This window comes from Gobio gobio, assembly GCF_949357685.1.
Source record: "Gobio gobio genome assembly, chromosome: 7".
Lineage (NCBI taxonomy): Eukaryota > Metazoa > Chordata > Actinopteri > Cypriniformes > Gobionidae > Gobio > Gobio gobio.
Genome location: NC_137103.1, coordinates 55,968,684 through 55,982,372, shown reverse-complemented (window position 1 = coordinate 55,982,372; position 13,689 = coordinate 55,968,684). Strand labels below are relative to the sequence as shown.

The 13,689-nt window shown below is 34.1% G+C and overlaps 2 protein-coding genes across 2 annotated transcripts in view; one reads left to right on the top strand and one right to left on the bottom strand.

The window, feature by feature from the left end:
- sowahca (sosondowah ankyrin repeat domain family Ca) lies at positions 1–10,536 on the bottom strand. The gene is made up of 2 exons (XM_079821151.1): positions 9,641–10,536; positions 1–3,979 (listed from the first exon to the last, which is right to left on the bottom strand). The coding sequence occupies exons 1-2, from the start codon at positions 10,388–10,390 to the stop codon at positions 3,206–3,208; spliced, it is 1,524 nt and encodes a 507-aa protein (XP_079677277.1). The 5' UTR covers positions 10,391–10,536; the 3' UTR covers positions 1–3,205.
- A 216-nt stretch (positions 10,537–10,752) lies between these two features.
- The window catches only part of septin10 (septin 10), a 46,838-nt gene continuing 43,901 nt past the window's right edge, over positions 10,753–13,689 (top strand). The window contains exons 1-2 of the mRNA XM_079821745.1: positions 10,753–11,115; positions 12,852–12,966. Coding sequence (XP_079677871.1) covers positions 11,086–11,115; positions 12,852–12,966 — 145 coding nt within the window. The 5' untranslated portion in view covers positions 10,753–11,085. The remainder of the gene's footprint in view (positions 11,116–12,851; positions 12,967–13,689) is intronic.

The following is a 13,689-nucleotide window of genomic DNA, read 5'->3' as shown; positions in this document are numbered from 1 at the left end:
CAAATATAAAACTTGTTGAAATGTTTTAAGTGTGTGCATCTGTTCTTTTTGAACACTTTCATCTCATTTGAAGAAAACCGTGATAATATTGATAACCGTGATAATTTGGGTCACTATAATCGTGATGTGAAATTTCCATACCGTTTCATCCCTAGCCGCGAGTGTAGTCTAGCAACTCTCGGTAGACCTGAGAGCTGGAAAAACCAAACTCTGGTCAGGCCAATCACATCGGGTATAGAGTCGGTGGGCGGGCCTAACATGATGACGGCAGAGTTGCGGCGGTTCTGTGTGCTACTCGTAAACAAAGAAGCTGGCGAACAGCGGTCTTTCGAAAACGGCTTTTGTCGTGACTCTGGAAGACTTGGAGTTAAGCTTTTCTTAAGAAAGGAAGATGTGTTCAGAGTTTTGCAGACCGGATACAGCAAAAGTTTAATGTATCAACTAGCTCCGCTTCACGTTGCTCTCTGGTTGGTTGTAGCGCTATCCTATTGCATGCAGAGGGAATCTTTAAGACAACCGTTTGTCCCGCCCCTCAGATTGAGCCCTGCCAATGGTGTTTTCCCAGACAAAACATCTTGGTGCAGTGCCACCTAGTGGTCACAAAATATGAAAAATTGCTATTTCGGCTTATAACTTCTGAACACTTCAGTCAAAGATCATGAAACTGGTCTCCTTAGATTCAGTGCAGCATGCCGAGTCATATGATACCCAATTTTGGGTGTTGGCAAAATTTTTAATTTTGTCAGAAACTGCTATATTTAACGAACGCATTGGCATATTGTTACGAAACTCGGTATGTGTCACCATGACCTGAAGGTACTTGTGCCACCTTGTGGTCAAAAGTTATACTGAAATTTCCAAAAATGCTAATAACTCTTGATGTGGGTCTGGCTTGTCAGGCCTGTAACGCTCCTCTCAGAAACAGAAGCCTCCGCGCCTCGATCGCCCCCTGGTGGCTGGTCCCAGTATATCTCATAACACCTCCGTGTTTTCTAATGGACGCGAGACAAACTAAACAATCAAATTACATTTCAAATATTTTGGTTTCTGTCATTGTAGGCTGTTTTTATCACGCTGATTTCATTTCAAGTGTTCTTTCTTTAAATAAGTTTAGTTTTAGTTAGTTATTTGATGCTATAAAAACGGGGGGTGTGATGTCATGATTGACAGCTGAGATTGACGACTCTGAGTGAAGTTGTCACTGAAGCACTGACGGACTTTTTCCGGGATTTTCGGGAGGAGATTGGAGCTTTAGCTTTAATTTCTACATTTCCATAACTGTTTATTTCACACCGACATAATGAATTGTTCTGCATCTGTGAGAGTGTGGGCGGGGTTTTGTTATGGCGGCTCTACTTCCTGCTCTCTAACGCGCAGACTCGGTTCCAAATCTGCGCAAAATGTCAGCGCCATATTCGGACCTCCGGAGGCTTCAATAACTTCAGCTGAAGAGAATGAAGTTGCGTCGTCCATATTTTTTTACGGTCTATGGTTTAACGACGGAAAAACGTTGTGCCTCATCTCTTAATGAGTCATGGGTGTGTTTTGGGCGTAACGTGCCAAAGTTGCACTCGCGCCAACACTTCTCCAGAGAGGAATCCTTTTATTTTTAATATTCGATTGCACCCTATGACGTCATTTTCTGTAATTAAAATTTTGCCAGCCATTTAGAATTTTCTGAAAAACCTACTTTTTCAAACTCTGATGCACCGATTTTCACGAAAATTGACCCAGATCATCTTCAGACCATGTCGACAAATAGCTACGGAATTTAAGTTGATTCGTCAAACCGCTCTCGAATAACGCGAGAATGAATTCGATGAACAGCTCGCCAAAATGAACATGAGGCTATATCTCCTCAACGCTTTAGCGTATACTGACCAAACTTGGTGTGTTATGACAACCATGACCAGGTTACGTGCATATTTTTGGTGCAGTGCCACCTAGTGGTCACGAAATATGAAAAATGGCTATTTTTGCTTATAACTTCTGAACACTTCAGTCAAAGATCATGAAACTGGTCTCCTTAGATTCAGTGCAGCATGCCGAGTCATATGATACCCAATTTTGGGTGTTGGCAAAAAATTTTATTTTGTCGGAAACTGCTATATTTAACGAACGCATTGGCGTATCGTTACGAAACTCGGTATGTGTCACCATGACCTGAAGGTACTTGTGCCACCTTGTGGTCAAAAGTTATAATTAAATTTCCAAAAATGCTAATAACTCTTGATTAAATTCATTGTAATGGAAATGGTATTAACAGATTCCTTGGGTCACGCCGTAAACATAAATACCAATTTTGCCAAAGTCAGCCAAACTTCCTGTCCGCCATTTTGATTTTCTTTAAAAACCTACTTTTCAAACTCCTCCTAGACCGTTTGTCCGATTTTAACCAAAATTGAATCATATCATCTTCAGAGCATGCCGAGAGAAAAGTTATGGATTTCGTGTCGATAGACGAACCGTTTTCGTATACCGCATCAACAAAATTGTGGCATGATTCCAAAATGACTCTTGAGGCTGTATCTCTGCAATGCCTTGGCATATTGACACCAAACTTTGCATGTGTCATTATCACCTCACTCTGACCACACCACATCAATTTGGTCACAGCGCCACCTATTGGTCAAAAGTGATAGACAATTAAATCATTACTAGCGACTATAGCTATAATTTTTCAGGCCTAAAATCATGTTAATATGTCTTTAATTGCTCATTGTTGCAGTTGGTCTGATGCCCAACCATGACTTATTGTGCCTTCTTTGTGCTTGGCCCCGTAATCGCTGCTATATTATCTACTTAATTTTATTTAAAAATGTATTTATTTAGTTTAATCGTATTTTTTATTATTTACTTTAAAAAGTGGCAACACTTTACTTAAAGCCTTTATAATGCATTAATAATTATGCACCTTATATGATCTCATGAATAATTGTAACCACCCTTATAATCATTGTTACACCTTTAGAAAGTGTAATGCATTAAAATGTGACAAACAAGCAAATATTATAATGCATTTTAACTTTGGTTACAATTATTGATGAAAAGATATAATGTCCATTATGAGTACCTTTATAATGCATTATACAAAGACTTTACGTGTTACCAAAACATCTAAATCATCAGTAAACGGGCAGCTCAGCTGATCTTATAGTAATAATGTCTTTGCATATGCCTCTACTATAGTTTGCACACTTCCATCTCAGCCGAAGAGATTAGAAATGGGTCTGGATTTGACCGGGCTCTTGAGCGAATCCTCCGCTTCCTCGTTCTCCCTGAATGAAGTGCTGTGGACGATCTGGGTCTTGAAGCGGCTCCTCTGCAGCCTGATCCGGCCGATGGAGGACTTCCGATACAGAGACCAGGGTTTGGGCTGCCCGTCGCCGGCGATCTGAAGAGGGTTGAGGTTGGATGGGACTTTGGGAAGCTTCCATCGGCCGGCTCCGGACGCATTCTCCGTGTCCGAGATGGCACAAGCCCCTATGATGTCTTTGATGTCCCCCGTGGTGGTGGTTCGCAGGTACTGGGACGCTTTCTTCCCGCTGTAATCCCTCACGTCTACATCGGCGTCATAAGCCCCCACCAGCAGCTTCACCACCTCTATGTGATTGTGCATGGCCGCCAGGTGCAGGGGTGTGTAGCCGGCGCTGGAGCGCGCGTTCACGTTGACGGCGACCTTGTGCCGCTTGGCGAAATCCACCAGCTTTGCGAAAAGCTCGTGTTTGCCTTGCTTGGCCGCCCAGTGCAGACACATGAAGCCGGTGACAAAGTCCTTCTTGGAGACGAGTGTCGGGTCACACTCGAGCAGCCGCTGGAGACTGTCCCATTCGCCATCTGCCGCGCACATCATCCACTCGTGCTCCAGCGGGTCTAAGGTTACCGACGCACAATCCTCATCCACAGAGGACGATCGAAAGTCACTGTTTCTGGCTGACATGTGCCCATGGGAGTTGCGATGCACCAGGGAGCGTCTCACCTGCATATGCATTAAATATTATAAGCATTATGAGCATTTGCATTGTATATTATATGCATTATGAGCATTTACATTATATATTATATGCATTATGAGCATTTACATTGTATATTATATGCATTATGAGCATTTGCATTATATATATTATATGCATTACAGCATATGTATTTTCATTATATATTATATGCATTATGTGTTTATAAATTATATATTATGGGTATTATGAGCATTTGCATTAATTATATGCATTATGAGCATTTGCATTATATATTATATGCATTATGAGCATTTGCATTATATATTATATGCATTATGAGCATTTGCATTATATATTATATGCATTATGAGCATTTACATTATATATTATATGCATTATGAGCATTTGCATTATATATTATATGCATTACAGCATATGTATTTTCATTATATATTATATGCATTATGTGTTTATAAATTATATATTATATGCATTATGAGCATTTGCATTAATTATATGCATTATGAGCATTTGCATTATATATTATATGCATTATGAGCATTTGCATTATATATTATATGCATTATGAGCATTTGCATTATATATTATATGCATTATGAGCATTTGCATTAATTATATGCATTATGAGCATTTGCATCGAATGTTATATCTTTATGAGCATTTGCATTATATATTATATGCATTATGAGCATTTGCATCGAATGTTATATCGTTATGAGCATTTGCATTATATATTATATGCATTATGAGCATTTGCATTATATATTATATGCATTATGAGCATTTGCATTGTATATTATATGCATTATGAGCATTTGCATTATATATTATATGCATTATGAGCATTTGCATTATATATTATATGCATTATGAGCATTTGCATTGTATATTATATGCATTATGAGCATTTGCATTATATATTATATGCATTATGAGCATTTGCATTATATATTATATGCATTATGAGCATTTACATTGTATATTATATGCATTATGAGCATTTGCATTGTATATTATATGCATTATGAGCATTTGCATTATATATTATATGCATTATGAGCATTTGCATTGTATATTATATGCATTATGAGCATTTGCATTATATATTATATGAATTATGAGCATTTGCATTATATATTGTATGCATTATGAGCATTTGCATTGTATATTATATGCATTATGTGCATTTGCATTGTATATTATATGCATTATGAGCATTTGCATTGTATATTATATGCATTATGAGCATTTGCATTGTATATTATATGCATTATGAGCATTTGCATTGTATATTATATGCATTATGAGCATTTGCATTGTATATTATACGCATTATGTGCATTTGCATTGTATATTATAAGCATTATGTGCATTTGCATTGTATATTATATGCATTATGAGCATTTGCATTGTATATTATATGCATTATGAGCATTTGCATTATATATTATATGCATTATGAGCATTTGCATTGTATATTATATGCATTATGAGCATTTGCATTGTATATTATATGCATTATGAGCATTTGCATTGTATATTATATGCATTATGTGCATTTGCATTGTATATTATATGCATTATGAGCATTTGCATTGTATATTATATGCATTATGAGCATTTGCATTATATATTATATGCATTATGAGCATTTGCATTGTATATTATATGCATTATGAGCATTTGCATTGTATATTATATGCATTATGAGCATTTGCATTGTATATTATATGCATTATGAGCATTTGCATTGTATATTATACGCATTATGTGCATTTGCATTGTATATTATATGCATTATGAGCATTTGCATTGTATATTATATGCATTATGTGCATTTGCATTGTATATTATATGCATTATGAGCATTTGCATTATATATAATATGCATTATGAGCATTTAAATTGTATATTATATGCATTATGAGCATTTGCATTATATATTGTATGCATTATGAGCATTTGCATTGTATATTATATGCATTATGTGCATTTGCATTGTATATTATATGCATTATGAGCATTTGCATTGTATATTATATGCATTACAGCATATGTATTTTCATTATATATTATATGCATTATGTGTTTATAAATTATATATTATGGGTATTATGAGCATTTGCATTAATTATATGCATTATGAGCATTTGCATTATATATTATATGCATTACAGCATATGTATTTTCATTATATATTATATGCATTATGTGTTTATAAATTATATATTATGGGTATTATGAGCATTTGCATTAATTATATGCATTATGAGCATTTGCATTATATATTATATGCATTATGAGCATTTGCATTAATTATATGCATTATGAGCATTTGCATTATATATTATATGCATTATGAGCATTTGCATTGTATATTATATGCATTATGAGCATTTGCATTATATATTATATGCATTATGAGCATTTGCATTGTATAATATATGCATTATGAGCATTTGCATTGTATATTATATGCATTATGAGCATTTGCATTATATATTGTATGCATTATGAGCATTTGCATTGTATATTATATGCATTATGTGCATTTGCATTGTATATTATATGCATTATGAGCATTTGCATTGTATATTATATGCATTATGAGCATTTGCATTGTATATTATATGCATTATGAGCATTTGCATTGTATATTATATGCATTATGAGCATTTGCATTATATATTATATGCATTATGAGCATTTGCATTAATTATATGCATTATGAGCATTTGCATCGAATGTTATATCGTTATTAGCATTTGCATTATATATTATATGCATTATGAGCATTTGCATTATATATTATATGCATTATGAGCATTTGCATTGTATATTATATGCTTTATGAGCATTTGCATTATATATTATATGCATTATGAGCATTTGCATTATATATTATATGCATTATGAGCATTTGCATTGTATATTATATGCATTATGAGCATTTGCATTGTTTATTATATGCATTATGTGCATTTGCATTGTATATTATATGCATTATGTGCATTTGCATTGTATATTATATGCATTATGAGCATTTGCATTGTTTATTATATGCATTATGTGCATTTGCATTGTATATTATATGCATTATGAGCATTTGCATTATATATTATATGCATTATGTGCATTTCCATTGTATATTATATGCATTATGAGCATTTGCATTGTTTATTATATGCATTATGTGCATTTGCATTGTATATTATATGCATTATGAGCATTTGCATTGTATATTATATACATTATGTGCATTTGCATTGTATATTATATGCATTATGAGCATTTGCATTGTATATTATATGCATTATGTGCATTTGCATTATATATTATATGCATTATGAGCATTTGCATTGTATATTATATGCATTATGTGCATTTGCATTATATATTATATGCATTATGAGCATTTGCATTGTTTATTATATGCATTATGAGCATTTGCATTATATATTATATGCATTATGTGCATTTGCATTGTATATTATATGCATTATGAGCATTTGCATTGTATATATTATATGCATTATGAGCATTTGCATTATATATGATATGCATTATGAGCATTTGCATTATATATTATATGCATTATGAGCATTTGCATTATATATTATATGCATTATGAGCATTTGTATTATATATTATATGCATTATGAGCATTTGCATTATATATTATATGCATTATGAGCATTTGCATTAATTATATGCATTATGAGCATTTGCATTATATATTATATGCATTATGAGCATTTGCATTGTATATTATATGCATTATGAGCATTTGCATTGTATATTATATGCATTATGAGCATTTGCATTGTATATTATATGCATTATGAGCATTTGCATTGTATATTATATGCATTATGAGCATTTGCATTGTATATTATATGCATTATGAGCATTTGCATTATATATTATATGCATTATGAGCATTTGCATTATATATTATATGCATTATGAGCATTTGCATTGTATATTATATGCATTATGAGCATTTGCATTATATATTATATGCATTATGAGCATTTGCATTATATATTATATGCATTATGAGCATTTGCATTATATATTATATGCATTATGAGCATTTGCATTATATATTATATGCATTATGAGCATTTGCATTATATATTATATGCATTATGAGCATTTGCATTGTATATTATATGCATTAAGAGCATTTGCATTGTATATTATATGCATTATGAGCATTTGCATTGTATATTATATGCATTAAGAGCATTTGCATTGTATATTATATGCATTATGAGCATTTGCATTATATATTATATGCATTACAGAATGTGAATTTGCATTATATAAGATATGCATACAGTATTTGCCTTTGAGTTATATATTAACATGCATTATGTGCATTTGCATTACATATTATTAATTTGGATTATATGTGCATTACAGTATGGACATATGCATTATATCTTACATGCATTTACATTATATATTATGCATGCATTATGTGGATATAAATGATATATTATGCTCATTATGTGCATTTGCATTATATATTATATGCATTACAGCATGTGTATTTTCATTATATATTAATATGCATTTTGTGTATTTAGTTACACAACTATTTCCGTTACAGTATGTGCATTTGCATAATATGTTATATGCATTATGTGTATATAAATGATATATGATGTGCATTATGTGCCTTTCCATTATACATTATTTGATTATGTGCATATGCATTTGTATGATATATTATGCATTACATTACAGGCATTTGCAGCAGTCTCACCTATAAGACAGTATTTGCATTTGTATTAATACAGTATTTGCATTTGAGTTATACATTAACATGCATTATGTGCATTTACATTACATATTATATGCATTATGTGCATTTACATTATATATTATGCATTTGGATTATATAATGCATTACAGTATTTGCATTTGAGTTATATATTAGCATGCATTATGTGCATTTACATTACATATTATATGCATTATGTGCATTTACATTACATATTATGCATTTGGATTATATAATGCATTACAGTATTTGCATTTGAGTTATACATTAACATGCATTATGTGCATTTACATTACATATTATATGCATTATGTGCATTTACATTATATATTATGCATTTGGATTATATAATGCATTACAGTATTTGCATTTGAGCTATATATTAACATGCATTGTGTGCATTAGGATCATATATATGCTTTACAGTATGGACATTTGCATAATATATTATATGCATTATGTGTATACATTATAGGCTATTTTTGCATTATGTGCATATGCATTATTTATTATATGCATTTACATTATATATTATGCATTTGGATTATATTTAGGCATAGGCATTACAGTATTTGCATTTGATATTCCTACAGGATTTGCATTTGAGTTATATATTATTAATATACAGTATGGGCATTTGCATAATATATTATATTATGTGTATATACATTATAGGCTATTTTTGCATTATGTGCATATGCATTATATATTACATGCATTATGTGAATATACATTATTATGTTCATTATGTGCATTTGCATTATATATCATATGCATTATGTGTATATAAATTATATACGATGCATTATTTGATGATGTGCATTTGCATATTATATGCATTTGTATGATATATTATTTGCAGCGGTCTCACCTGTGGAGAACTGCTCATCATGAGCTCTATGAAGTTCTTGCGGCTGCCTTTCGGTGTGTTGCCCTCCTCAGGCTGTCCATCCGGCGCTGCATCCTCAGAAGAGCCCAGCAAACTGCGCTGCGAGCCCCGCGATGCCCTCCGTCGACTAGAGATGATGACCTGTGATGCTGATGATGATGGAGCTTTGCCAACTGGAGCCTCCAACTCCGGTTCCCCTGCCCTAGATTCCGGCTGCACGGTCGGCTGGGCATTGGGAAGCTCGGGAACACTGCTGTCATTATTATTATCAGGCACATTCTCATCACAGAGAGAAGAGTGTTTCTCGACCAGTGCGATGTCTGACACACACACCTCCTCACCTTCAGCATCAGATTTATTACTCAGATCATGTTTTCCACCTGTTTCTGCCTTAACATCGCCGTTCTCTCCCAAATGCAAAGCATTCAAACCACTATTGGCGTCTTCATCCTCATCCTCATCCTCGGGCTTCTCATCATGCGCGCGCCCGCTCCGCATCTCCGCGTATCTGTACTTCTTCTTCAAACATACCACTTTGTCTCCGTTTTCCAGCTTCACATACGCGATGTTGTCCACAAAACGCTTAAATCTTTCTTTTAACACGGCTCTCTTCGTATTTTCACTGCTCAGGAAGACTTTGAAATGCGCTATCAAGTCCTTGTTTTTCACACGCCCCCCATTTTCCAATAGAAAGTCCAGAACGGATTCTTGCGAGCACTCCGTCGCCATCATGTTTTATATTTATAAATAAGCGAATAAATAAATGATCATCCTAGTCATTTTGGCGTGTGGGTCGTTTGTCTGTGTGCTGGCGAACACATCGCGTCTTTTCTTGCATTAAAACTAGGTTGTAGATGAGATTGAGTACTGTACGCGGTGTGTCAGATAGGGGTCGGTAGAGCTTATAATGATGTTTGCATCCTAGCAACTCCCGTTGGGAGAACAGAATTACTAAAGTGAAACTGGAGTACTGGAACCTTCATTCGGGCTCAAACGCGCGTACGGTTGACGCTGCCGGCGGCTCCAGGTTGAGCCAAAATGGATTCCAGTTACACCTCGACAGCGCTGAGGGCGAGTCCGTACTTAGAACGTACCACTTTGCTGGGACAAGGGGGGGTTGAGGATGTTCTGAACATTAGAGGTATTATGTGGTGAAACTGACAATTCGTTGTAGCTTTCATTTGGGTCAAACTTCTGTATAATATTATTAAAGTGCTCTCTAACATATTTGACGTGTGAAGTCGTTATACTTTGTCGACTAAAGCTCAGACAAAACCCTCCAAACGACAGCCGAATGGTAGAGCAGCTGTTCCCAGTGGTGTGTCAGCTGGAATTATTTGGACGAGGCGGGTCACAGCAACTTTTGACTTTCATCCGAAAGAGAAACGACATTTCTCCAAATATTCGCATTTTTTCCTGCGCGCAAAATGGCATCCTCCGATGTGGTTCGACAGATGGTACGTTTGAGATCAACATATTCCAGCTTCTGACGGTTTTCTTGCTTCAATGGCTGTGTGAAGTTTGTGACAGAGTGAGTTGGCGTGAGCGCGCTTGGGAGTGTCCGGAGCCGCGCTCAACTATTTCAATCACTGACGTGCGCGCTCCTTATTTATACAAACATCAATACAAACATCCGATTAATCGAGTCGAGTTATCTGATTTATCTATTTGAATATGTGTATCTGATTTATGAATCGGAATGAGGAATCTAAATCTATTTATCAATCAAAATACAAACATCTGAATAATATATTTGAATAGAGTGTATCTGTTTGAATACATGTTTATGATTTATGAATCGGAATGAGGAAACTAAATATATTTATCAATAATCAATTAAAATACAAACATCTGAATAATAGATTTGAATAGAGTGTATCTGTTTGAATACATGTATCTGATTTATGAATCTAAATGTGGAATCTAAATATATTTATCAATCAAAATACAAACATCTGAATAATAGATTGGAATAGAGTTTTCTGATTTATCTATTTGAATACTGATTTATGAATCTGAATGAGGAAAGTAAATATAGTTATCAATCAAAATACAAACATCTGAATAATCGAGTTGTATAGAGTTATCTGATTTATCTGTTTGAATACATGTATCTGATTTATGAATCTGAATAAGGAATCTAAATACATTTATCAATCAAAATACAAGCATCCGAATAATCGTTTCGAATAGAGTTATCTGATTTGAGTTTATCTGTTTGAATACATGTATCTGATTTATGAATTTGAATACTGATTTATGAATCTGAATGAGGAAACTAAATATATTTATCAATCAAAATACAAACATCTGAATAATCGAGTTGTATAGAGTTATCTGATTTATCTATTTGAATACATGTATCTGATTTATGAATCTGAATGCGGAATCCAAATATATTTATCAATCAAAATACAAATATCTGAATAATAGATTGGAATAGAGTTTTCTGATTTATCTATTTGAATACTGATTTATGAATCTGAATGAGGAAACTAAATATAGTTATCAATCATCAAACATGTAAACAAACATCCAAATAATCGATTCGAATAGAGTTATCTGATTTATCTATTTGAATAGTTATCTGATTTGAGTTTATCTGTTTGAATACATGTATCTGATTTATGAATTTAAATTAGCAAACTAAATATATTTATCAATCATCAAACATGTAAATAAACATCTGATTAATCGAGTCATATAGAGTTATCTGATTTAGCTATTTGAATAGAGATATCTGATTTAGCTATTTGAATACTGATTTATGAATCTGAATATCGAATTTTATCTTTTTTTATTTTATTTATAAGTTTACTAGTCAGTGAAGTTGTCAAACCTGTTTGTGAATAGAGCGTCTGGAGCGCGTGATTTCCATGTTAAGTCAATGTATAGACACGTTTAGCGCGATTTCACCTCATTCGCGTGTCCAGTTCACACGAAAGGCGCAAATTGAGCGTCTTCCGCGAGTTTGGTGCTTTTTATGCATTCACGCGTTTGAAGTGAATTCGCGTCTGAAGCCCGAGTTGAAAAATCTGAACTTTGACGTCTGTTCGCGCCGCGTTAACCAATCAGGAGCCGGCTCGTGATAAACAGCGGCAGTGGCTCTCTTGATGAAAGCTCGACCAACATCAGCCATCTTGCAAACAGACAAACGCCCTGCACTGGTCATGTTCTCACTGGTTTCTTCCAGGACAAGAACGCCCGTCCGCTGGCTCTCTCCGGCCATGTGGGCTTCGACAGTCTCCCAGATCAGCTGGTGAACAAGTCCACGAGTCAGGGGTTCTGCTTCAACATCCTCTGCATCGGTAAGAGTCCGGACAGGAAGTGCTAGAGATGTGCGTTACGCTAGTTTGCATTGATTGACAGATGCGGCTGCCAAGAATGCATCGAGAAAATGGTTATTTTTATGGTCAGTGATTGCTCGTTTCTGGCACAGAATAAAAAAAGGTTTTTGTGGGAGGTTGCAAATTTATGTAATTTTTTTTTTAATAATGGCGGGATATAAACTCGCAATTCTGACTTTTATTTCCCACAAGTCTTTGCAAGGAAAGTCAGAATTAGGAAAATTTATTTGTCAGAAATGTGGGATATAAACTTGGAATTGTGGGAAAAAAGTCAGAATCATGGGATATAAAATTTGCAATTGAAAGTTAGAATCATGGGATATAAACTCGGAATTATGAGGAAAAAAGTCAGAATTGTGGGATATAAACTCGGAATTATGAGGAAAAAAGTCAGAATTGTGGGATATAAACTCGGAATTATGAGGAAAAAAGTCTGAATTGTGGGATATAAACTCGGAATTATGAGGAAAAAAGTCAGAATCATGGGATATAAACTCGGCATTATGAGGAAAAAAGTCAGAATTGTGGGATATAAACTCGGAATTATGAGGAAAAAAGTCAGAATTGTGGGATATAAACTCGGAATTATTAGGAAAAAAGTCAGAATCGTGGGATATAAACTCGGAATTATGAGGAAAAAAGTCCGAATCGTGGGATATAAACTCGGAATTATTAGGAAAAAAG